The 25,584-nt window shown below is 38.5% G+C and overlaps 1 protein-coding gene across 1 annotated transcript in view; it reads left to right on the top strand.

Moving 5' to 3' along the window:
* LOC139723385 (disheveled-associated activator of morphogenesis 1-A-like) overlaps positions 1 to 22,650 on the top strand; it is a 119,942-nt gene extending 97,292 nt beyond the window's left edge. Inside the window, exons 12-24 of the mRNA XM_071634632.1 lie at positions 91 to 273; positions 6,918 to 6,940; positions 9,804 to 9,926; positions 10,778 to 10,988; positions 11,550 to 11,695; positions 13,110 to 13,364; positions 14,055 to 14,250; positions 14,384 to 14,598; positions 15,720 to 15,781; positions 18,986 to 19,046; positions 19,962 to 20,099; positions 20,643 to 20,813; positions 21,493 to 22,650. Of these exons, the coding sequence (XP_071490733.1) occupies positions 91 to 273; positions 6,918 to 6,940; positions 9,804 to 9,926; positions 10,778 to 10,988; positions 11,550 to 11,695; positions 13,110 to 13,364; positions 14,055 to 14,250; positions 14,384 to 14,598; positions 15,720 to 15,781; positions 18,986 to 19,046; positions 19,962 to 20,099; positions 20,643 to 20,813; positions 21,493 to 21,741 (2,033 nt within the window). The 3' untranslated portion in view covers positions 21,742 to 22,650. The remainder of the gene's footprint in view (positions 1 to 90; positions 274 to 6,917; positions 6,941 to 9,803; positions 9,927 to 10,777; positions 10,989 to 11,549; positions 11,696 to 13,109; positions 13,365 to 14,054; positions 14,251 to 14,383; positions 14,599 to 15,719; positions 15,782 to 18,985; positions 19,047 to 19,961; positions 20,100 to 20,642; positions 20,814 to 21,492) is intronic.
* The last annotated feature ends 2,934 nt before the right edge of the window (positions 22,651 to 25,584 follow it).

Here is a 25,584-nt window from a genome sequence, read left to right on the forward strand (position 1 = left end):
AAGCCAAACGATGTATGTAGATAAAATTTCTTCTGAAATTGAGGAGTCAATGAAATATTCCATTCTTTTTAAACATTTGTTTACTCTCAGACCAAGGCAAGAGCATCCACTACTGGTCTCTAGTCGACCTCTTGCTGCAACAAATCGTACTACAGTTTGACGACGGCGGCGATCCCGACGTCTCGCCGTTCGACATCAACTTCAAGGACGTCATCGAGAAGGTCATCAACCAGGACGTCATCAGGCAGCGAGAGGCAGAGGAAAGGGAAAGAGGTACCCCCTCTCCATCTTGATTTTCCGTTTCAATTAAAGATGTGGTCTGAGGTTAGAGGCTCTTGTAACTATGTCAAGAGCATGCACCTGTCAGCCGTGCCACTTAACTCTACCAGTGCCGAAAGCATTCCTGTTATGCACAATAACCACTGCATTCTTCTTGTATTGGCCCTGGGAGTGTTAATCTGGGGAATGACAAAGCAATCTGTGGCATTGCTAGACAAGTGGTGATGTGTAATAGGTCAGTGACCCTACAGGTGTTTGGCTTCCTCTTCTGTTTTACATACACTGATGACCCTCATGGGATTGTTGTTTCAACAATCCATTGCTATGGTAAGAAGTGAAACTAAGTAGTTTAAACTTTTGTTCGTATTGACTGTTAAAGATCTGTTTTGTGAAAATGAGTGAAACTTCACAATGTCATGACATCCTTTCATAATTTTCATTTGAATTTGATACAATTTTTACTTTGTGCTTTCAAAATGTTGCTCTTTCTTTCAAACTGTTGCTCTCTCTAAAAGACCAGCTTTTCAGTGGTCCTGAATTCCCCTTTGAATATTCCATGATGCAGTGTCTTAGATATAGTGTCATACTCTGCCAGATTGCCATGATATTCTTTTTTCTAGCAGTTGAAGATAATATGCAAGATTGGGCAAAAGTGATGTAGTTAGTGAATCGGTTTACAACAGAAGCTTTTTTGTTGAGGCTCAAATTTTTCTGTGAGGTTAGGTTTCTACCATAATTTTTCATCAGCTGAGAAGTCCTTGATATTGTACTGATGAGCTGTGCTATGATTTCTGCAAAATGCATGGTGTAAAAATGTGCCAGTGGATGTAGATATTGATTGAAATTTGTGTTTGTCAGGAGATGCAACATATAATGTGAACAGAAAAATAATATTTCTCTCGTGAATGTTGTCAGTTTTAACCATTAGTGCTGAAAATAAAGTCCCTGCAATATATTGGAGGAAAAAAGCCTTTGTTTTGTATTGAACTTTGGTTTGTGCATGATTGTCGGGGGGGGGGGGGGGGGGGGGGGGGGGGGGGTGATGATAGACCAGAAACAGACATTTAAGGAAAAGTCACAGGAAGTGCGAGCGAGACACCATGCCTAGAATAGAGGGAAATTTGTCAAATGCCAAGGAAAGAGAAAATGTCCTGCTGCATCTGAGGTTGGGCAAGAGAATGGTTTGATGTTGCCAAAAGTATCGAGGACATTTTTGAGGGAAGTTGGACATAATGAAGTGTCCTTTCTATTTGAAGGTGAGCCAAGAAAACATTTGACAACAGTGTGTGGGCTAGAGAGTGTGCCTGAAAATGAGTTGTCATTTACTGGGGGCTATTTTTTTTCACTGTTTGTTATGGACTTGGCTGTTTCTTTGTTGCAAATGTAAGCATTTTTTTTTCCCCCAGTCAAGCTTGGGATGAATGGCTCCTGAAGAAGAACCAAAGTTTCTTCAAAGAAAGCATGTTTGACTGAAGTTCCTAACCCATGGGATGCTAACTCTTTTACAGAAAAGAAAAAAAAAAGTGGAATTTTTAAAAAAAAGTGAAAACAGGGACATGAAGTAGTATCCAGGGTTAAGCTATGCATACATTTGGAAAAAAATTAAAAAGCAACAAATAGGTAATTCAGAAGAAAAAAAAGTAGTGCTGTTATGCATCTAGACGAAGTATTGGGTAGAATGTTACAAGTAAAATGCTTTTTATGACTCTTTTAAGACTTTGTGTCTGCAAGTTACTGTAAAGTTTGCTCAGCTGCAGTACCTTTGGGTGTTTGGATTACTCATGCTATTTAGTTTTAAAAAATGCAGAAATATTTTTTCAAAGCAGTGCAAAAGGTTAATCAAACAACAAATGAAAATGTAGTATAATGTATTCTGCTGCAGATATGTTGGTAAGTTCTTTAGAAATCAGTGGTTGATAAATACATTTCAGTTCTTTGATGGGATCTGATCACATTCTTGATTAATTGTTAACATTAATGGCAGTCTGCTTGTGCTTTCACTTTATGAATATGATTTTGCCTATATGTTCGTCCAACCTTTATGTTTAATTGTAGCTTCTCTTTCGCTTTATGTCTTTTAATTTGCCGCTCAATATCAAATGTATGATTTTATTCTCTATTTTGTTTCATCCCTACCATTGCTCACCCGATTTTCATGTCTAACCAAATTACGATGTCCATTGTGTCCGTTTCTTCTCCATGTTTTAGTCCTTACTGTCTCGCTTGAAATGTTTCTTATGACTCCGGTGTCATTAACTCAAAACTTTCCGCTACATCGCCATCTTTGCTCAGTATTTCCTGTATACTATATTTTGATTTCGGTGATTTCAAGGCATTTACCCTTGTTTATGCCAAAACAATTCAACGGTGATGTGAAGACATATAGCCAAAATAAGCTGACACATTGCTTACGAACACAAATAACTTCTAGACGAGAGAACTGGGCAAAGATCCAATCTACGTTTTCTGCAATACTGCAAAATTTACCTCCAACAGAAGGAAAAAAAAAAAAGATTCTATCAAGCTATTCCTGTTCATCTTCCCAATCATGTAATGATTGTGTAAATGTTCTTCAAATTTGGCATATTCTTTGTATCATTCGATGATGCATTTTGTTAGCCTCTAGAATCAATCTTCTTAATATCAAATATTTCATATTAGCTATTGAACTGACAATATAGCTTTGAAAGGAACTGTGGTTAAATGGAAAGGTGTATTGCAATTTTCTGCTACATTTAGCATATATATAATTTTTTTTTTTTTCTGAAAGGTTACTTCTTTTTATCTGTTAATGTTTAGAAACTTTGAGAAAGTTAATTTGATTAAAAGTGATGAAGTCAGAACGGAAGATCAATGAAAATATGAGCAAATCAGACAAATATCAACAAATATTGCATAAAAACTGTATGCTCTGGTCATGAAATGAAACTACCAATGGTAAGCTTGATGTATTTTTGAATGAAACAGTTTCTCTCAGATGCAGCTCCAGGTTATGTCAAAGAAATCATGTCCAATTCCATCAACAAAGATAAGAAAATCATTCTAGATAAAATTGACACTTCATTTCCAGATTCCAAAGGAAAATAGATTTTCTGTTTTATTTGAATGTTTCCCACCCAAAATGAATAGAAATTACTTTGTAATAGAATGATATGAGTTTACATAAGTTGTCTGATTTTTCATAGTTTTTCGCCGGTCTTCTGTTTCATTTGACATCTCCATTCAAAGTAACTTTCTCTTTTTGAGAGAAAATTCTTGTCTGAACTCAATATGAATAAATAATGTGAATCTGGTGCAAAAAAAGACCAAATCAAAGGATAGGGTTAGTCCCCTGCTATCAGAATATCATGTTGCTAGACTCGACGTCATCGTGAGTTTTGCTCTTGTACGTATTGTATCTCTTTTTTCTCTCTCGTTTTAACCCCAGTGTTCTGTCTTTTGCTTGTCCACTCCATCACCTATCTACATTTTTATTTTGTAGAATGTGGATTTTCAGTCAATGTCATTGGTGGGTACAACACCTTACATTCTCACCTTTTTTCCTCGGCATGCGTCACCATTTCCCCCATTTTGGAATTGGTTTTTATCTGACTGTGTAAATGCTGGTGTGGCTCTTGTTCGATTCTTACTAATGTCGATGATCACCTGTTCAGCTTGTTCTCTATTTCCTCTTTGAATTTTCTGTTGCCGTGTTCTTTCAGTCCCCCTTTGCAAACTTTTCTGCAATCATGCGTTAGACAAGAATTAATATTTCGCAATTTCTAATCAGATAAAATCAAATCATAGTGTACATGGAAACATCCACAAATGAAGAGATTCATATAATGTCAAATCAAATCTAATTGTTAAAGAGTGTTAATTGAATACATTTTGTTCAGTCAGAAATATTTTGCCGCAAGTGTAAGACTAAAGTCATCAATTGCATAGCCAAGAACACAGGTGAGCTCACTTGTAATATGAGCAGGCAATAATCAGAAATTAAGGTCACTCATTTGGAATCTTAGATCATTGTGATGTCTTGTCGTTTGTGACGTTGGAAATTGGCGATCAAGTCATGTTGCACATTTGGATTGTAGTATGTGACATTGTTTATCACTGTCGGGGAAGAAACAATTTTGCAACAAAATTGTATTTGTCAGTGGCATGATATTTCAAAAGCAAAAATGGAAATGGAAACTGCTGTTCTCACCAAATCAGGGTTTCTGTCAAACAGTGTTTCAAAGATCACACCTCATTGTGATGTTCAAGGGTGTTATTGTGAACCAATTGCTCATAGCTTTTCACACATACATTACCTGCACCTGTGTGACTTTCAGGCCCACTCATGCAAATTTTCTGTGCTTGATCCTTTTTTATATAAATATTAATTACAGGCTCTGCATAGTCCACAGAGAAAATTACCAACCCCTCCTCTAGTAAATATGTCTACCTCTATCCTTTTCTTCTCTCTTGACAATTTTTCATCAGTTATTGCTATTTCTTAGTTGCTTGCCAGCTCTGATGTAGTGATAGCTTTTGTAAAACAAAAATATTCATTGAACTTTCATATATTGATGAAATCCTGCTCATTACAGGTAGATGGCTTTTTTCAGCTTTGAAAAAAATTTTCTTACAGTGGTCATCTGATGCATACCATAGCACTGTGCGTTGCTGCTTTCACTTGAAATTCCACTCCGTTTCGAGTTAAATTTTTATAAGTAGAGTGAAATCAAACTAGAACAGTACAGATAAAATATCTGTAAAATTGGTATTTTAAAGGAAATCATATCCATTGCATGATTTAGTTATGATGGCTTTGCAGAGGGAGGGGGTTATAGTTGCTGAGTTATTGACAAAAAGCATGATGTCACATTCTTTCTGTGTACAAACCAGTAAGAGAGTTGCTAAGCAATTACAATGTTGCCTTGTCAATTTCCATATGTGATTGACGCTAATGTATCAGTACTATTTTACAAAAATATTCCTAACATCAAGTTTTGCAACTACCCCCTCTTTTGGTCCAATTACATCAAACTTTGACTGTTGTATTTGTTTGATTTTACTCTGTTTGCAAAAGTTAACGTGAACTGAGAGTGGAGTATCTTTTAGGCTTAATACTCAGACTAATTGAGTGATACCATACATAAGCTTTGATGAGCATCTTTAGAGGAAAAAAGGCATAACTACCAAAGCTTTTCTGCAAGTGTATACCGTTTCACTGGCACTAGTTCTACTATAAGCCAGTATACATACTGCTTTTGAATGCATTATTTTTTTTTTCTTTAAAGATATGCCTTCTGTAGGCTTTGTTGCTGTTAACATTATCTTGTGATCAGCATTATTGAATTTTTTTTAAACTCATATTTTTGAATATGATATCCTCTTAGATCTTATGCTTTGGAGTCTTGATTTTTACTACTGCTTGCAGCAAAATATGGCTAAGAAGCAGATTGTAATTTTTTTTTAATTCTTCTTCGGAGTTTTATTTTTGTAACATTTTATATTGACAGGTTTGAGAGAATTCATAACATGCTCAAAAAATGTTTACATCCTAACAAAATTTCCCCAGTGAGCTAAGCAACTTTGGGTTGTTGTTGTTGTTTTTTTCTTCTATTTTGACAATTTGGCAATTTTCTTTGTTTCATTATATATTTGTACAAATGTAATGCTGCACTGTTTGCTGTATTTTGAATTGAAAGAGTTGAAGTAACAAATTGTTTGATAGCGTACATTTTAGAAGAGAGTTATCGCAAAGGTTTGAAGTGGTCTAGGTAAGAGAGTTTACCTAGGGACATTAATGTTTACCAGTACATCAGCAAATATTGTTAATATATACAATGTGTTTCATTTCAGGGAGGTTAGCTCATGTGGCCATCTAAATCTTGTTATCACAGAAATGAGAATGTTGGTAGGGGACCCCCAGTGGTCTTTAATCCATAGCTAGTGTTTCCGCGAGGGTGTTTGCGGGTTGTTTAATGCAATAACAGATCGCATGCCTAGGTTGCAGTCATCTTCCCCTTTATGTCTCAGGGGCCCAGGCAGAAAATTGCATGATTATGGGGAGAGTTAGGGGAGAAACCATCTGTCCTTCTCATTAGTTCGAAGATTTGGGTTGCTATGCTACCGGGCATCTCTCACATTTTTCTGCCAAATCCATGTTGAAGAAGAAATGGCGGTGTTGTCGGTAGCTAGGTAAGAGGATACATTGGTCAGATTCAGGGGTGCATGACATACAGTACATACAGAAGCCACTTTGATGGTGCTCCTGGCTTTTATTGCATAATATGTAGAAAGCCACCCGCAGAACAGCTTTATATACTGTAGTACTAGCAAATGCGTAGTTCGGCATACAACCTCAGCGATTTAACTCTGTGAGCTGGGTATTTGTATGAATTTGTTTGCTGTTTTATATTTGTTATCTGATAGTAAATCTTGTTCACTCTGTCAGGATTTGAAGTGTTACAACCCGCTATCTGTTAAATCTATAAATATTCTGGCTGTAAAGATTTAAAGTTTGTCATCTCTGACAACCTCAAAGATGTCCTGCCTAATACATTGTAGAAACGTTCGCTACATGTATATAGTCAGTCATTCTTTTGGAAGTAGCATTTCTTGAGAAACCTTTTTGGTCGAATGGTGTATGTGATGTCTTGCTACAGACCCACGGGAAGATAGTAGACAGGTATAATTATGAAATCAAGATTGAATGGGGAAATTCAGAGTTTACATTGTATTCGAATTTTAGTTTCATGCAGCCTCAAAGCTCCCTTTCTTTCAAATTTTCAGAGCTAAAAAATAAAAATAAAAGGGTTTTTTGTGGTATTTAGAAACATTTCTTACATGACATTATTTTCTCGCTCAAAACAGTGATAGCCCCTGTTTGTTGCTTCTAGCCAGTCAGCTTTGCTTGGCAAGAGGCAAGCATATATGCAAAGACACTTTAAACCATCAAGTCCCAGAAAACCTATTTCTGTGATTTGGTGCCATATCTTATGATTTAACCCTATTCTAACTGAGGGGGGGGGGGGGGGTGCGCCGCAATTCCGCAACGCGCAAAGATTTTGCCGCATCGTTTCATGACCTTTTTCTTTGAAGTCTCCCGCATATTTTGAGACCAAATTTGCGATATGCGGGTACACCGTTCTGAAGTTACGTACTGTTTTGCGTATGCATGTTAACCTGAAAATGGCTCAAATTCATGATATCGTGTGCAAATCCAATGCAAATTGTTTTTTTTGGTTAAATTGATATAGATTAGATTATTTCAACTTTTAACCATTGAAATTAATCAATTTTAATGTAGGTAAGCTTGAAAAAGTGCCTGCAACAAATTCTGGCCAAAAAACAATAGAAAACAAAAGGTAAAAAACAATGAAATACATAAGAAATTAACAAAACAATAAAAAACAAAAGAAACTGATTTTGATTGTGCTATTTTTTTACAAGAAAATTGTTCAATGTGTCTTGAGGAACTCTTACACAAAAATTTAGCAATCATTCAGTCTTTTTATTGGAGTTATAGGTGAAAATATGATTTCATGCGTAAATTTGCATAATTAATTTACTAAAAATAGAAAATCAAAATTTTTCTTTTGTATGACCATGTGATCCTGTAGTTGACATCCGGCTCTATGTTCAGGCAAAATTTTGCGGCGATCGCGCGATCGGCGGCCGAGATCTGAAGGGGGGGTCAAATTGACCCCCCCCCCCCCCCCCAGTAAAAACTTGGTCTCAAATAGCCCAGTTAGAATAGGGTTAATGAGATAAATAATACATTTTAATGAATTAAAAATGAATAACTCAATAAATGAATAAGTATATAATTATCTTTTTTTCACGCATTGTTCTACACATTCAGTTGTTTTACTTAATACAGTGTAGTTACAGCACTCTCAAAATCCTCTTAATCACTAGATATAAAGCTGATGTTAAATTTGGCAACATACATTAGATGAATAAAGTTCATGTTTGTTTTTATCTCAAAGTAGCAACTTTGGTATGAATATATTTTTTATATTGTGCAAATTTGATAAATTTGATTTGCTGTCTACGCTAAAGAAATGCCACTTGGTTTGAGTTATCTGTATGAAATATAGTGTTGTGAGGGAAAATTAAAAGCTGTTGATAGCCATGTTGATGGGATATCAGTGTTTTCATGTTCAGTAGTCCAATTTTAGGTTCTGATGGGTCATTGTTATGATAAATGTAGTATCCTCAACCTGGAAAAAGGGTTAGAGATTATGTACTTTCAGAAACACAATGTTCCCCAAGCACTCTGTAACAGAATTTGTCTCTTCCAATTTATGCTTGTCCACCAACCCTGAAGAAATTGGTAAATTGATACTCTTTTGCTTGTGATGTGGTGCATATGCAGCAGTGCTATCCACACATTTGTGCGCCTTGTGTATTCACCTTGCTGTTGATTTATCACTATCTTACTGAGGTGATTTCTAATTTTGAGTTAATCCATTCTACAGGATTTCACCATGTTCCACCCTTTGGTTTGATGATTCCATCAATTTGCCACATTTCTCTCTCGTCTGACTGCTGATTTTTTTCTTCACTGCTTATTTCGATTTCTTTATTTACCCAATCTATTCTCAAGCAAGGCTCTATGACTGAAATTGTTCATCTTGTTATCACACCAATATGATTATGAAGGCATGATATTCAATCACAATTTTAGTTATGCCATATGTCAGTGTTTGGTATTGTTTGGAGGCTACATTCATGCAGTGCATGTAAGCCCTGGTGCAAAGTTTTCAAGTGTGCTACAGAAAAAACAGCAAAACATACATTTGAATTGATTCACTGGCTTTGAATTTCCATGAAATCCAGACATTTGGAGTTTATTTTCAGACTTTAGGAGTCAGTACATACATTACTTTCTACTCCATATCTCTTACTATGCAACCATTCAAATATCCAACTTTATTTTTTTCTTAAAGTGGCACAGTGTTTGTTGTGCAATGAATTTGTTTGTTTCCATTTTTGTTGGTGTGTGGATATTCACCTACACATGAAATCACTGGTTGTCGGGCAATATGCAATATCTGTAGTATTAAAGAGCAAATTTTTAAAAGTATTTCTCGATGATAATCAACGTATGCAATATGCCAGTTTTTATCTTATTATTATAACTTATATTTTAAGAACAGTTTGCAGTGCAAAAAGGTAGTATTACTGTAAAATTTTTGATGTGATATGTCATGGAAGCAACACTGAGAAAAAATGGAAGAAAATTGCTCATTGGAAGTATATCTGTAACATTTTAAGATACCTCCTCATTAATTGTAATTTGTTTGCAGAGATAACAATTTTTATGGTTACGTGTTAATTTTATAGGTTCTTTGAGTCTAGTATATTCTGCCAGATATGTCAGCACCTTGTTGCAGTATTTGATGTGTTGCACACAGTGTGGACGCTTTATCCATAAAACTGCTCACAAAGGTTGTCACATGTGTGTGTCATATGCATACGTTCCCATCATGGCTGCATCACTGATGAAAGTTTTGTCCTCCGACTGGTTACTTTCTGATTGATAGGAGGAGGCGATGGGGGCCCTGACAGCAATGCAGGAGAGATCGGAGAAGCAGAGCTACGACTTGAGCGAGTCCAGGAAACAGTGCGAGTCATTACAGCAGCAACTAGTCCAGCTACAACAGATGGTAAGGGACCGATGGACTTCCCCCTTTCTCACAATCCCCCCCCCCCCCACACACACACACCAATCAGACACATGGCAATAGTGGCATCGTACATGTGTACCATGTGTATTACCCCCCACCAGGGTCCCACAAACCTACTAGCTCATCAGCCCAGGGCAACTGAAGCTCACTGTTGGGCAAGTAATATGAATGTGGCACTTTTGCTGTTCAAAGTGATGGGGCCTTTGCCCCCAAATGTCCACTCTATTGAGGCGAGTTGGTAAACTACATTTGTATCCATTGTATTGTCATGCTCGTTCCGTCCCATTGATTTGACAGAACATGAGGTTCAATGTTTTCACCTTGTGTAAAGAGCAGGATGAAAATTCTACTAGAACGATCATTAGTGAGACACAAATTAGAATTGGTGAACAGCTGTAATCCCCATATTCACTCTACTATTATGTCATATCTAGCACATATCATAACCATATGAAATAGGGTCTTCATCATCTCCTTTTGTGCAAAGAAGTCATTACCATTTCTGTGTCACTGTTGGAATAACATATGAATTATTTGAATCCACTGCCATAATAATGCAGCTGTAATTAGAGGTTGCATGGAAAGGCATGTATGCGAAAGGGGCTGCAGAATCTGTCAGAAAGATATTTTGAAAATACTCAACATTTGCATGAAAGGAATGTGATGTTGAGGTTCCAGTTTCACGTTTCAGTATGTTAGATGGAGTGTGAAACTTGATTCCAGGTCAAGCCAATTGGTAGCAGCAACAAATATATGGCAACTAACTCTAGCAAGTAACCATCACAAGTTAAAGCGGATTTAATCACTTTCCTCTTCCCCATTTCTCCCAGATGGCATCTGGAAAGCACAATGGTCCCAGTCTCTCAGACGACGACAAACTTCAGAAGGGCTCAGACAGCAAGTCACCGGTAGGAGGACCCCCTCCGCCGCCACCACCAATGATGGGCGGGGCACCTCCACCACCACCACCTCCATTCCCAGGGGGAGGACCTCCCCCTCCACCTCCACCTGGTTTCCCTGGTGGTCCCCCACCCCCACCAGGTATGTCATCCTCTGACTCAAATTTTGAAAAAGTGAGCTTTATTTCCCACTTTGTATAGTCCAAACATACTTTCATGCAGTCTCTTGAAACTCAGCCTCCTCCTCCCTTTAAGATTAGCCTTCATATAAGTGTTTTTTGTTTGTTTGTTTGTTTTCAGACCAAAATTTGACAATAAGGTTCCAGTATTCATGTTCAAATATAAGAAAGGATAGATGGACATCATTCAGTGTAATATATGCAACATATTGAATTAGTAACAATGAACCATTTATTTCAACCCATGCCAAAGATGAGATGAATATCATTTAACATAGTTTAATATGATGTTGTAAAATTAATGATATTAAATGTTCTGTTTCAGTCCCTTATTGCCATGTTAGTTCATAGGTGTCAATTTGACACCGTAGGATTAACTTGGAGGAATCATGGTGGTCTCAAAATTTCGCTGGAGATACATCGTGGCATCACCATGCTTTTCTTTATGTATACAAGGGTTTTGATGCTTAATAACCCAATTGTGAATTCATTTGTGTCTGTCACCCCTCTCACCCCTCCCCTAGGTGTGCCAGGTCCCCCTCCAATGGGTGGCATGATGCCTGCTAAGAAGAAGGACCTACCCAAGCCATCAAATCCTCTCAAGTCGTTTAACTGGTCCAAGCTCCAGAGGATAGAGGGCACCATTTGGCAGGACCTCGACGACCTCAAGGTATGTTGTCCTCTGAGACAATCTATTTTATCTCCACCTTTCTTGAGACTCCACTTTCAATCTCCACATTCATACCCCGTTCATGCTTGGCAAATTTAATGCAAGATTTCCAGAGAACTCGCCGGCGATGCTGTAATATGATAAGCATCATGGGTAAACTCCCGGGTAGAATATCAGATGATTTTTCAGAAGTATGCTCATGAACCATCCGTGGTAAACTGGCATTTGTCCCTACAAACTCCTGGCAGACACTGTAGTATCAAAGGCATCGCAGGTAAACTCTTTTGAGTGCAAAGTGAAGGTCAACATATCAACATCACCTTGTGGGCCATTTTGCGAGTGTGCCATAAACGTGTACTCGCACTGCAGATGAGCAGGCGAGAAAAATTAATTCAAGAGCTCATTCGCCAGTATGAAAGAAATTTCTCATTGGTGTTCCCCATTTGATTTCCCATTGAATCTCATGGGTGATCTCCAAGTGACTAGCATGAAAGGGCTATCAGTCATGTACATGTATCATGCACCTTGGTTCACTGGCACCTGAAAATATGAATTCCTTGGGTACCCTCCATCACAAACATTCTTTTTTTTTCCCATCTTTCCTTCTTTTCCCTCAACTGAGTTCTCCAGTTTTGCAATGTTGTGCTGTAACCGTAGCATTCTAACTACTGGTAGTCACTGCACCAGCATAAAGCACATGTGACCCCAGTGGCGCCATGCCAAGAAGTCACATGGATTTTTAAAGCGAAGAGAGTCACTGGTGGTGCTGAAATGTAATACAAGCAGGATGTGGTATGGTTACATTGAGCAGTTAATGTAACTATATAGTATAAAACTGGTATTAGAAGAATGAATTAGAAATAATGCAAGATGTAAAGAGAAGTGGGACACTCAGCAGTACTCGTATGGTAATCTACCACAAATAACAAAAAAGGTTGACTTGTTTCTAATTTCAGTTGGAAGAACCCCCCAGTTTTCAATGAAAAATATAAGGAAATTAAATGAATGTTAATAGCGTGTTAAACCGAGAAACACACTTAGGTACAATTGGAACCATTTTGCTCAGGCTCAAAAAAAGTGGCCACAAGTAATAATTTGTAGCAATTTTGGAAAGTTACAGACTGAGGTGTATGTCAGGAAGCGAGATTGTTATTACTGCGTATTATACCAGTCGATGATATGATACACAAGGACTTTTAGTGCATTCATTATTCCATGAGAAATAGACATTGCACTAAAACTTGCACCCAACAGATCTTGAGTGTTTAAATCAGCGAGAACTTCCATCTTTAAATGTAGGAACTGTGACCCCCTAATATTCCCAGGATAGCCAAGCCAATATTATACCTTTCATAGGAATGGGGGGAGCTAATGCATTGAGTGTGTGCTTCCTTGTCATGGCTGCTTTCTGCAGGTGATCAAGATGCTCGACCTGCCGGAGTTTGACAGCAAGTTCTCCGCCTACCAGAAGAAGGGCGAGGATGCGGAGGAGATCACCACCACCAGCATCCGGTCCCAGAGGGTGAAGGAGCTGGCCCTGATCGACGGCCGACGGGCCCAGAACTGCTCCATCCTGCTCACCAAGCTTAAGCTGACCAATCAGGAGATCTCCCGGGCCATCCTCAGCATGGATACCGCCGAGTGTCTTCCTAGAGACATGCTGGAGCAGGTCAGTCTCCTTCTCTTCCATCCCATCCACTCTTCCACAACGCGCCCACTCCTCCGGTCCTCCCCCCTTGGGCTACTGGCTCTTGTGTTTCCTTGCTATCATAGCTGTTTGGCCCCTAGTTTTCCTTCTCTGAATTGTCAGGTTTCATTGGCAACAACGACATATGATGTTAAAGGCGCATAAAGTGTTTGAATGAAACAAAAAAAAATGTTCTCTCCCACTCTATCGCTCTCTCTTAGTCTTTCTTATATATCAGTGTCATTTAGCTCTCAGTATTCCTCAAGCACTTCGGTCTTGCAAAACCCTCCACACTGCAACGCTGTATGAGGTACTTAACTTAGTTCCACAAGCTACTGAACACCAGGACTAATGAAATACTATCAGTTACTGATCACTCCAAGTTTTACGTAGTACAGTTATATGCCTAATATTAGTCAATAAGAAGTTGGTTTACTTCTTAAGGGGATATATCTCTGTCATATGTGCCTTAATAATTTGTGTTTTTACATCCTTCAGTGTTTTCCTTTGTTGTTGTTTAATCAACTTCAATTAAGTGATGATGATCTGCTATATTTTGATAACGGTACAATATTTCTGTGTATAATGATTACCATTATATCTCCTGTGAAGATGATGTCTTATATCTTGGTAACAGTACAATACTCCTGTGTTTCATAATAACCATTATAGCTCCTGAAGTACGTGCCAACCCCAGAGGAAATCAGTCTCCTCAAGGAGCATGAGAAGGAGGTGGACAACATGGCAAGGGCGGACAGATTCTTCCTCGAAATGAGCCGCATTGACCACTACGAGCAGCGGTTAAAGTGTCTCTTCTTTAAGAAACGCTTCCAGGAGAGAATGGGCGATATGAAGCCAAAAATTGAAGGTGAGTTGTCAAATTTTTCTCCTTTATGTTTCTTCCAGTAGTTCTGTCTTTGCTAGATATGCATATTACAGGTTATTGAGATACCAAGGAGTGTATCTTCTCACTGATGATTTGAATCTTTCTTCATCCTCAGCCCTCCTCAAAGCCTCGAAAGAGGTGAGCAGCAGCAAGAAATTGAAGAAGATCCTTGAGATAGTGCTAGCCTTCGGCAACTACATGAACAGGGGGGCACGAGGCAATGCGTACGGCTTCAAGGTCAGCAGTCTGAACAAGATCATCGACACCAAGTCGAGCTCCAACAGGAACGTCACCCTGCTCCATTACCTCATCGACATGCTAGAGAAGAAGGTGAGTCATCCAGACCAACTGGTAGCAGTGATGGTGATGGTGGGAGTGGTGGTGATAAGGGTTGGCCTGATGGAGGATGAGTTCACACAGATGGCAGCTTTTGATGATGACGATGATGACGATGATGACGATGATGACGATGATGACGATGATGACGATGATGACGATGATGATGATGATGATGATGATGGTGATGATGGTAATGGTACTGCTGATGATGATAGTGCTGGTGATGATGATGATGGTGATGATGGTGATGATGATGATAGTGATGGTAGTGATGATGATGATGGCGGATAATGATCACAACATGGAGATGATGATAAAGAAGGTGATTATGATGGGCAAGATGATGATGATAATTATGACAACAAAGATGATGATGATAATTATGACAACAAAGATGATGATGATAAGAATGATAGTGACAGTAGTAAATGACAATGAGAATGAAGATGATGATAGTGATGACAGGGTTGATGATAAATGACAATGGATGATTGTAGACTTGATGATATGAAGATGAAGATGATAAAGGTGATGGTGATAAGGGTGATGATGTTGAAGATTACAATGATGATTGGGCATAATGATGATGATGCTTATTGTAGTATTGACTATGATGGAAGTGATGAACGATGATGTCAGTATTAGTGGTGAATTGGAGTTACTATAGGGATAGCTATCAATGAAAGTATTCTTACCCATGATTGTGACTTTAGTAAAGATTTGTTTTATGATGGTGTTAATGACAACAGAGATGTGTGAGCTAGCAGCAACAGGGATGATGATGAGTAACCATTGATGCTGAAAATCACAATAGCAGTCATAATAGTGATGAGAACAATTGATTTAACAAATCAGTGAGAAAAAAAAAAGTGTATATCCTGTCAGGTATTAGTAGCAAAAGGTAAGTGAGATCATGGTACATATGATGTTTACTCATTTGGAGACAACTTTGATAGCGATGCCACATACAAATAGTCTAAATACAGTTGTCAAAGCCAGTCATGTCATACAGGTATCACTTCTGTACGTACAGTGTTTCTGTAAATTCACAATTTTAGTCATTTATAGAAAGCATTTTGACCCAATGTTTTCCTCCTTTTTTCCCATCACAGTTCCCTGATGTTGTCAAGCTTGAAGAAGAACTGCCCAATGTCCCCACTGCGGCAAAAGTCAAGTAAGTTTGTGTAATATTTCAAGGGTAAAGTTCAGTCAGTTGAAGGAGAATAAGAATAGAACAGACATGAACACTTTCATTGAAAGTGTAGTCTGGACTGTGAACTCTAGCCTTTAAAGTAGATATGGTAAATGAAAAAGTGCAAGTTCTTCACAACAGGGTTTATAACATTGCATACTTTTACTATTCTCAGCAGATCCATATGCATGAGTACAAAGTATAGATGTTTGTTTTGTTTTGTGTTGATTTGTTTTCTGTGTGTTGTGCTTGTCCTCAAATACAAATAATGCCTCTTTATGATGAGTGTGGTGTCCATATATAAATGTTGCGACACGGATTGTCGCCCCTACACGGATTGTCGCCTCCTGCTCGGGGCGACAATCCGTGACGGGCGTTGGCGGCACGGATTGTCGCCCCCTACACGGATTGTCGCCTGGCGACAATCCGTGTAGGGGGCTGGCAGCACGGATTGTCGCCCGCCCTCGAAGCACATTTTGCTGGGTAATATCGTTCTGGACATAATCATTGAAATACTAACACATAACTTACATGGCTACATCCATGCAAACATGCCATGTAAAAAGTCATGGTGAGGTTTCAAGGAAGTGTGTATGTGCGCGTGCACATGATAATTTAGTGTCCATTTGTGCGTGTGTGTGTGTGTGTGTGTGTGTGTGTGTGTTTGTGATGGAAGAATGTGTTTATTATGTCAGTTTTTTGCGTATGTGTTTTTTAGCTGCGCGTGGGGAGGGATACCTAGTAAGCTGTTGCTGGGATAAACGTTGATATTGATTTTACACCTGTATCAGCAGCTTTGAATTTGATGAGTTTGTTTGGCAGATTTGTATAATTATGAATTCGGAGTGGAGCTTCCGTGCGGGCAGATGCTGCTTTTCTGCAAACGGTTCATTATGTCTTATTTATCAACATTGGGAAATCGTTTCACCAGAAAGGAATGTGGTATCGGTTCGGGTGTGCGTCGGTATGTGGGAAGGGGGTTACATTTCGTTATTGCAAAAGTTTGTTACTCTGAAGGCTCATTCGTCCGAAGGCTCATTTGTCCGAAGGCTCATCATTCCGAAGGTTCGTTATTCCGAATTTCATTTTTGGATCAACGAACCTCTAGGTATAGGGAATTGTGTGTTTCGGATATTAAAATGAAGCCTCGGAAAAAACGAAACTTCAGAATAACGGAACCTTCGTGTGTGTGTGTGTGTGTGTGTGTGTGTGTGTGTGTGTGTGTATGTATTTGGGTTGGTGAATGTGGGTGTGGGATGATTTAGGTTTTGTTTAATCAGGGGTTGGTGGGTTGGGGATTGGATTTGAAGGAGGATAGTTATAAATGGTATGACAGATGTTGGTAGGATTTAATATTTAGGATAGATGTAGGCCCTAGATTTGTTTCGGATGGGGAGGGGAGGGGGTGGTCGGGTTTTTTATGACTGATTTCATTCTAGATTCGTGTAATGTATTTGTGTTTTTTTTAATGTATATGCCCTTGTAAGTAAGAAGGTGTTACATGATCCAAACCAATATATTCAAGGAATATAGGTTTGGTAGGGCCCTACATGTCAAAAATTTCTCGTGAAGAAATTGTTAGTAGGGTTGGTCTATAATCGAGTTTATCTATGTTGAAGTGAGATTATTTGTGGTATAAATTGACAAATTGATTTGTTTCTGTTTCGAATTGCCATTTGTAACTTTTTTTTTCATGTTACACTCAGAATGAGTCGATTTATGAATGATTTGAATGAAATCAATGAATATCAAGGAAAAAAGTGTTGAGTTGGTTTATTTGCATTATGAGGATTTGTTTGAGTGTTTGTTGGTGTTTGTTTGTATTACGTATGTATTAGCGGTGTGCAATGGCAGTTCGTTTGTGCTAAAATCAACTAACGATTGACAATTTTTTTACGGCGTGTGGAAATTATTCGCTCATGCATAAAGCATGCCAAACCTATTCTGGGACAAAGAATAGTGGTATGGACGTTCTAGTTTATAAGACTGATGGAGGAAAATGACTGCAGTGAAAAATGAACAAAGACAAATAACATTTGGGGAGGGTACCTCCCTCGTATGTATTTTCTCTCGGTCTTTCTCTCGCCTAGCCTGCCTCACCGCCGATATTGGTTCACACACCCATACTATTTTTAGATCAACGCTGGTGTGAATTTTTTAAACACGTGCTCATACACTCTGAAGGCGTTTGTATTGCCACAGTAGCGCCGCTATATTCCACATACACACGTAAGCATACAGGCACACGTATACACACAGACAAACAAACCACTACCACTATGACCACCACACATGCACAGTTTCTACATAATTATTGTATTATATACTCCAAACACACACACATACACACATTTACACACACACACACACACAACAAATCATACACATCACATATCATGCCGCTCACAATACACACCCACACACGCACACACGCACACACACCCACCCACCCACACACACACACACACACACACACACACACACACACACACATACGCATAACTTACCAGTCATACCCATCCCACCAAAGCTTAACACCGGAGGAACCACCCCGAGCCCGGGGCGACAATCTGTGACGGGGCGACAATCCGTGTCGCAACAATTTTTTTGCCAACACGGATTGTCGCCTTCGAGGTCAAAAACTGGGAACTGCACAAGCATCACGGATTGTCGCCAGGCGACAATCCGTGTAGGGGGCGACAATCCGTGCCGCCAGCGCCCGTCACGGATTGTCGCCCAGAGCAGGAGGCGACAATCCGTGTAGGGGCGACAATCCGTGTCGCAACATATAAAAAAGTGTTCAGCCAGTTGCTTTGAGTCACTGGGAAACTGTTTCATCAAAGAAAGTGTTCAAGTTGTAGTATAACACCTCTAAAACAGGTGAGGTGTACCCCCAAAGTTATTGTTGGGTTTTTTTTTCAAATTCATCACACATTCCTTACATACATATGTATATTGTAGTTTACCTACTACTGCTCAGTGTGAAAAGAAAAGTAGATCTCAATATCATTGTTTGCTTGAACAATACACTGACATCAAAATTTGGATAATTTATCTTGCCTGTATGCACGTCAGCCTTATGTCATACTGACCCAGAACAATTTTGCTCCATTGCAGAATTTTTGATTATTATTATTATCATTTATTTATTCATTTATTCTTTTATTTATTTTGTCTATGTTTCAGCATCCAGGAACTGGAGAAGGAGGTTGCACAAATTGCAGCTGGTCTCAGGGAAGTGGAAAAGGTGAGTTCTTTGGGTAAAAAACACCAAACTTTTGGCAATTTCATGGTTATGTGTTATTGCTCTACAAGGTTATACAATTACATTTGGGGATAAGGGAAATGTCCATGACTAACATCAGCTAAAACAGAAATGCAGTGAAACAAAGCACAGTTGTTGTCACTATTTCAAAAGGTGAATGTTATACCTTTGACAAGAAATCTGAGAAGATATACTGGTATAATCTGAGTCTTCTGTGCTGGGTGGTGATAACAGTTTTATTGGCAGTAAGGGTTAGTCACAGGGTAGATGAGTCATTTCAAATATCTTAGGATATCATTTCAGGATCTTCATAAACAACAGCAAATTCGGCTCTACACTAAGATGTGATGAGATTAAATATTGTATATTGCAAAAGGAAGGCAAATTAACTTTCAGATAATAATGATCTTGACATCAATGGTGAGCATTGACTATGCAAGAAGTCATTGTGGTAGAAAGTGAGAAACATAATGTGAGTTTAGACTTTTTTATCACAATAAATATTTGATTTACCCACTGTTATAAAGGATAAGAACCAGGACTGGCTGTCGGTCAAAAGCTTGGAAGTCTAATAGATAAGATGTCTGGTCATGGATTCGAATTCCACCCAAATATTTGTGCCCATAATTTTTATCACGGCTATTTGAATGTTCAAAACACCGCACAATTAATGTATATTTGTGCCAATGAAGGGCAATTTGTCAATCATTTGTGAAAATAGATAAATAAGTAGATAGATGAATAAAGAATTGATTTTTTTTTCCAGTGATGCTCTTCAAGCAAATTAACATAAGTTATGGACTTGACTAGTAGTTATTTTCCAAGCATACATATTTTGTGGAAACATACTCCCCAGCATTAAAATATAAACGCACTCAACTCTGTTTACATCAACAGGAAGTGGAGTATCACAAGACAAAGAAAACAAAGACAGATAAACACGACAAGTTTGTGTCGGTGATGAGCGACTTTAAGACCCTCTCATCCATCAGCTTTGAAAAGATCCAGGATCTATTGAAGGAGGCCAAGGAGAAGGTAGGCAGATGACCATAGAATGAGACTAAAAGCAGATAAGGGAGAAGGGTTTGCGGTATTAAACACCATGTGTATACTCATGGTGTAACCGCAAACATTTCTCCCTCATTAACTTCACCATGCAACCCTTCAAGCAACGCATAAAAGCAGATAGATGTAAATGCTTCCCTCTAATGATCTAGAAATATTTGCTCAGTCCTAATGATGCAAGACAGTGATATGTTTGATTGCTTTTCAATGCTCTTGGTATGAGCACATCAGTCTTTTGAGGGAAAATTAAGTGTTCCACAAGATATCCTGTACTAATTTTTTGGCTAAGGTCTTGTTTTTGTTGTCATTTTAATATTTTCAAGATGACAGGAAGAAGTCTAAGAAAAAAAAAAAAGATGTGATAATTGTACAAATGGGAGGTAGCAACCCTCCTGGGCAAATTTTTTTTTTTTTTTTAGCCACAAACCAGGAAAAGCTTGTAAGCTTAGGGAAAATTAAAAAATATATATATTATTTACCATAAGCTTGCCCTTCTTCTCTCTTTGTGATTAGTTTGAGAAAATGGCCAAGTCCTTTGGTGAGGACGCCACCAAGGTCACACCTGAGGATTTGTTTGGGACCTTTGACCTCTTCCTACAATCATTCCGAGATGCCCGGCTGGACAACGAGAACATCCGAAAGAAGAAGGAGGAGGAAGAGAGGCGGGCAAAGCTTGAGAGAGATGTGAGTCAAAAGTTCACCCATCTCTTGAGCCCGTGTAGGGCTGACAAATAACATCATCATGTGAATAATAGAAAGTATAAAACTAAATGCTCGCAACAGAGGGTGTGATACAAGTCTGAGCTGGTCAAGTGTTGTCATATTTAGATGTATTCGTGTGATTTCTGCTGCAGTGTTTTGTGTGCCCAAAGTCAGATTTTTAAAGCAATTTCTCAGTTTAGTTTGTGTGGAACCTATCGCGCCAAAATTTCTTTTATTGATGTATATCAACACTGATGCTGTTTGCTGCGTGTACACTAATTTTGACATGAATTACTTGTAGCATCATTTCATGCATATACACTGTATGTTGCAATTGTAAATGGTACATGCACACTGAAATTAGCATAACCGTTAATATGAGAACCTTTAATTACATATGAAGTCTTTCATGGTAGGTGTTATTAAACATGTCATTAATTTGAAGCTACAAACTTGTACTTATGTTTTCATTATATCATTTATTTTGTTATTTTCATTTTCTTTTTTTTTTGTGGGTAATGAATGCTCCAGTGCTTTTATTGCCCAGTTTACCCTTAGGTAGCTGATGGATTGTATGCAATGTGTGTATAGGAAATTCAGAATCTTGAAGATAACATAGTATTGTCATTGCTTTTCCTCTTGTTTGCTTTGGCATCATCAGAGGACGGACAAGCGGAAGAAGAAGAGCACAGCAGGGAAAGGGAAACGCAACGGTGATGGAGACTTTGACGAGCTCATCTCAGCCTTACGGACCGGGGACATGTTTACGGACGACATGACGAAACTGAAGAAGAACAAGAGGCGGAACCAGGCCCAGTCGCACCAGCACAACAACTCGGCGAACTCTGGGGACCGGGAGCGAGTGGGGGCGCCCAAGACGGGCAACGGCAGGTCCATGACTGCCATATAAACACACACCAGCCGTCCCTATGAGCCCATCGTTTGCAACGGAAGGGATGTTCGTCAGTCTTCTTTTGCTTGTGAGACAGTGCGATTGTTTTGTACATAACGCCAAGTGGAAGATGTATCCTGCTTTAACTGAGCTGTATCAGGCAGAGGTTTGCATCGGGGCAGATCGAAAAGAGTCTGTCCGCGTTGGAGTATGTCTTTCTTCAAAAAAAAAAAAATCCAAGTGCAGCTTTGAATTGAGACCAAGGTAGAGGACCGTCGTCTGCTGTTTGGAAACGTTCCAAGGAAAGAAAACCAAGATACTTGTCCGTCAAAAGTGGGCATTGGTCTGCGTGTTGTACAGACGCTGCAAATGAGATGTATGCCATGTCCTGTGATGGCATTCGAGGCTCAATTACTGTCTGGAGTGATGTGTATGCCCCGACTTGTCAGGGATGGTACCACTCATTTCGCATTGGGAATGTTATTGCTCATTTGGGGAAAAAACAACAACAACAAAGAAATGTCTGTGATTTGCATTCTCGACTAGACATGATTATGTGTAGAAGTGCGGGTAGCATTGTGAAATTGATTGTGATGTCTATGACTTACTATGAGCGTGGCTGTTTCTTTGGGGGTAAGGTTTTTGTGTGTTCAAAATAGCTGAAATGAGAAGGCACAATGATATTTGTGGCTGAAACAAGATTGTGCAGCAACAGAGAACATCCCTCAACAACCTTCCAAGACATGCACACACACAGAATCACACAAGTAACCACAAGATCTGACACATCATAGATAACAGAGCACATTAAGGCAGGGACTTTGGATTCATTGCACCTACACTGTTTAATAACTTAAAGCAGTTTGACCGAGTGATGCGTGTTTTGTGGATGTGGACATTCAGGTGTTGCTGATAAGGATTTCTGGGTTAGTGGCCATTTTAACCAAATTGGGTATGTCTCATACTTTTATATCATTTCTAGCAGTGTGTCTATGATAATATACTTGAAAGATGGCATAATTTGATGCCATGATGGGTATCACACATATTGGTAGATGTTATGGCAGTTTCAGTGATTCCTAGCTGTAATTCTAAGTGTTGTTCTTACTTTTCACTTCACTCGACACAAACGCAGATTCCTGGAGTAGATTTGTATCATTCTTGCTGTACATGTTTGTTGACGATATTGATTGATTATAAACAAAACAAAGATACAAGGTCATTTGGCAGTGTCTTTTTGTAGAGACCAAATTGTGTCAGTGAATTGTGTCTCAAAGAAGCAAATCCCGAAGGAAAGTCCCAGGCCATGTTTGAACACTTCCACAAGTTACATTCATGTAATGCCTGGTCATTTTTCACCCTGCTCATTGAAGAGCTTGCGACTTTGGCGAAGTTTTCTGAGGAGGGAATAGTCAAGTCTAGAGGTTTACTGTCCCAAGAAAAAATATCTAAGGCACCTGCAATTATCTGTACAGCACATAATCATTTAAGTGGCAGTTTGGTAATTCGGAATACAGACAGATAATAGATACCAAAGGACATCAACTGTACTAGACTTGGATTTAGTCCGGATAGCTTCCCTTCTAGTATCAGGACAGAAGTAGCTGAAAATATTACGGATTGGCTTTGAGCTGTGCCAAGAGTTTAATGTTCCATATCCACAGATGATGATGTTAGTACCTATTTACTTGTCATCGGAGCCAATGTGGCCAGAACTTAAAGTGGACTAGAAAGAGATGAGAAACTTATCCATCTTGGATACATAGTAGTGTGTGTGACTAGTTTAAAAAAAATAAATAAATAAACAGTGTTCTTACAACACTGAAACATTTTGATGGTGTTTTGAGATACATTTCAAGCTCCTAACTCCATAAGTCATGTTGTAGCTGTTTTTTGTGAACAGTATGAAGTAGCAGAAAGAGCAAGCTTGTCCATAATGAGGACTAAGACTTCCAAATATTTCATAACTAGTGTCGTTGTATGCCAAGTGATATGTCCGTAGATGTGATACGTGGAATGTTGTTCCTTTGAAGGGTAGTGCAGTCATAGGAAAGATATTTTTGTCACCCTCGGTCTGTTTGCAATATTTGTTGTACATTTTGTGCCATGAAAGAGTCAATTACAGTATCATCCAAGGCCCCCAAAGTCTATATTTCTTCTCGAATTATGTCTCTCCCAAAGTCATGGCAGAGACTTCAGATTGAAAGTTGGAATACATCAATACCTCAAACCAAAAAGTTGATATATTATCCCATCTCCAGAGGCAGATTTGACTATCACACAGTATCCATGGTAACTGCATTTGTTCTCTTGTATCGGAACAGCTGAGGGCTATAAAGCAAATGTTTTAGGCATTGGCTCAATGTATAATGTGATTGTGTGGGCCGGCTAGAGGTTACCAGAAGCACAAAAGTGTACAGTGGCATGCGTTTGAATGATGTTTGATAGTTTTCTAATATTGCTGATTTCTCTCAATATGGCCTTTGTGACTGCTGTTACGCAGTCAGTCGCCTTTCTAAAGCTGACACATGAAATTTGAAGATGATTGTTAGAAAAAAAAAAGTGCTTTAAGGATCACTTCATGATAGTGTATAGAAAAAGTCATTTCTAACATTTTTTTAACATTTCAAGGAGTTGAAGAACAGATTTCTGGTACCGATATCCAGCTGGATTGTAGATCATTGCAAACTGTGGAACTTGCTTCATATTTCATTATCTTCCCTGGGGGAATATATCGTCTTTGTATCTATTGCTGTCTCTTGCAAGCTATGATTCAAAGCTGCCTACAATTTTGAAAGCTGTTCAAAAAAAAAAGACACAGACAGAACAAAAAATGCGCCATTAAGCATGCATAAGGAGTGTATACTATATTGAAGGAAGTTACCCTTCTGTTATGTTCTGTTTCTATACATGGTTGAAGCTGTATATATGCTGATGGGTGAATCATACAGCTTTTTACATTGATTCTCTTGCACATTAAAAAACAACCCCATGAGACTAGCAAGCCTAACAAGTGGCTAAAATCATACGGGGAAAAGTTTTTGACACATTAAAGCACAGCATCAAAGAAATTCTACTATAAAAGAAAAAAAAAATTGAACTGATGACATCATGAATGCCATCTCAGACTCAGTGAAATAGAAATGGGAAGAGTCCTTCCCTTCTCTCTAGCAAAGTCCTGTCGTCATTCCATGGTGCAAGGGTCTCGTGTCTATCAATCTAGGATGCTTTTTGGGCAACCCTGACCACCCCCCTCCCCCCTCCATCCCTGAGGAATCTCTTCTAGATTGGAGTCACTGTTTTTTGAATGTCTTCTTGCACACGTTAATTGTGTGTACTGTGACGTAGCAGTCATCGTAATCGTTGTGTCCACAAAGAGTCATTAACTGGAAAGTAATGTGGCAGTCAATTATTTCCAAAATTATTCTTGTGATTCCTCGCTGAATGCAGCATTCTGTAGAAAAGTCTTTTATTTACTCTATGTAGGGTTGAATATATGTAAAAAAATCTATATATATATGAACAGATGTACAGAATATATCAGTGTATCAGATAACTAGTGAAAGATGGGATTTATTGAAGTGAAAATTGTTCTATGAGATCGATTTCTATCACATAATGAATTTGAATCATACTGAATTCGTTAAATATTAAGTTTTTATTGTTTTAAGTAACTCCATTTCATTTACTGATCATAACATATATGAAAATGTATGTAACCCCAATGATACCCTAAGTTCATCATTATATTATTTTAGTGTAGTATCCTAAAATCTTAATCATATCCCCTATGTTATCATGAGTTTCCAGAGCCATTTATCTTTTCATCTCCTAGATAAAGAGATTAAGTCACAGTCTGTG

This window comes from Diadema antillarum, unplaced genomic scaffold, assembly GCF_040938485.1.
Source record: "Diadema antillarum isolate AM-2024a unplaced genomic scaffold, OU_Dant_1.0 scf00000188, whole genome shotgun sequence".
Taxonomy (NCBI): domain Eukaryota; kingdom Metazoa; phylum Echinodermata; class Echinoidea; order Diadematoida; family Diadematidae; genus Diadema; species Diadema antillarum.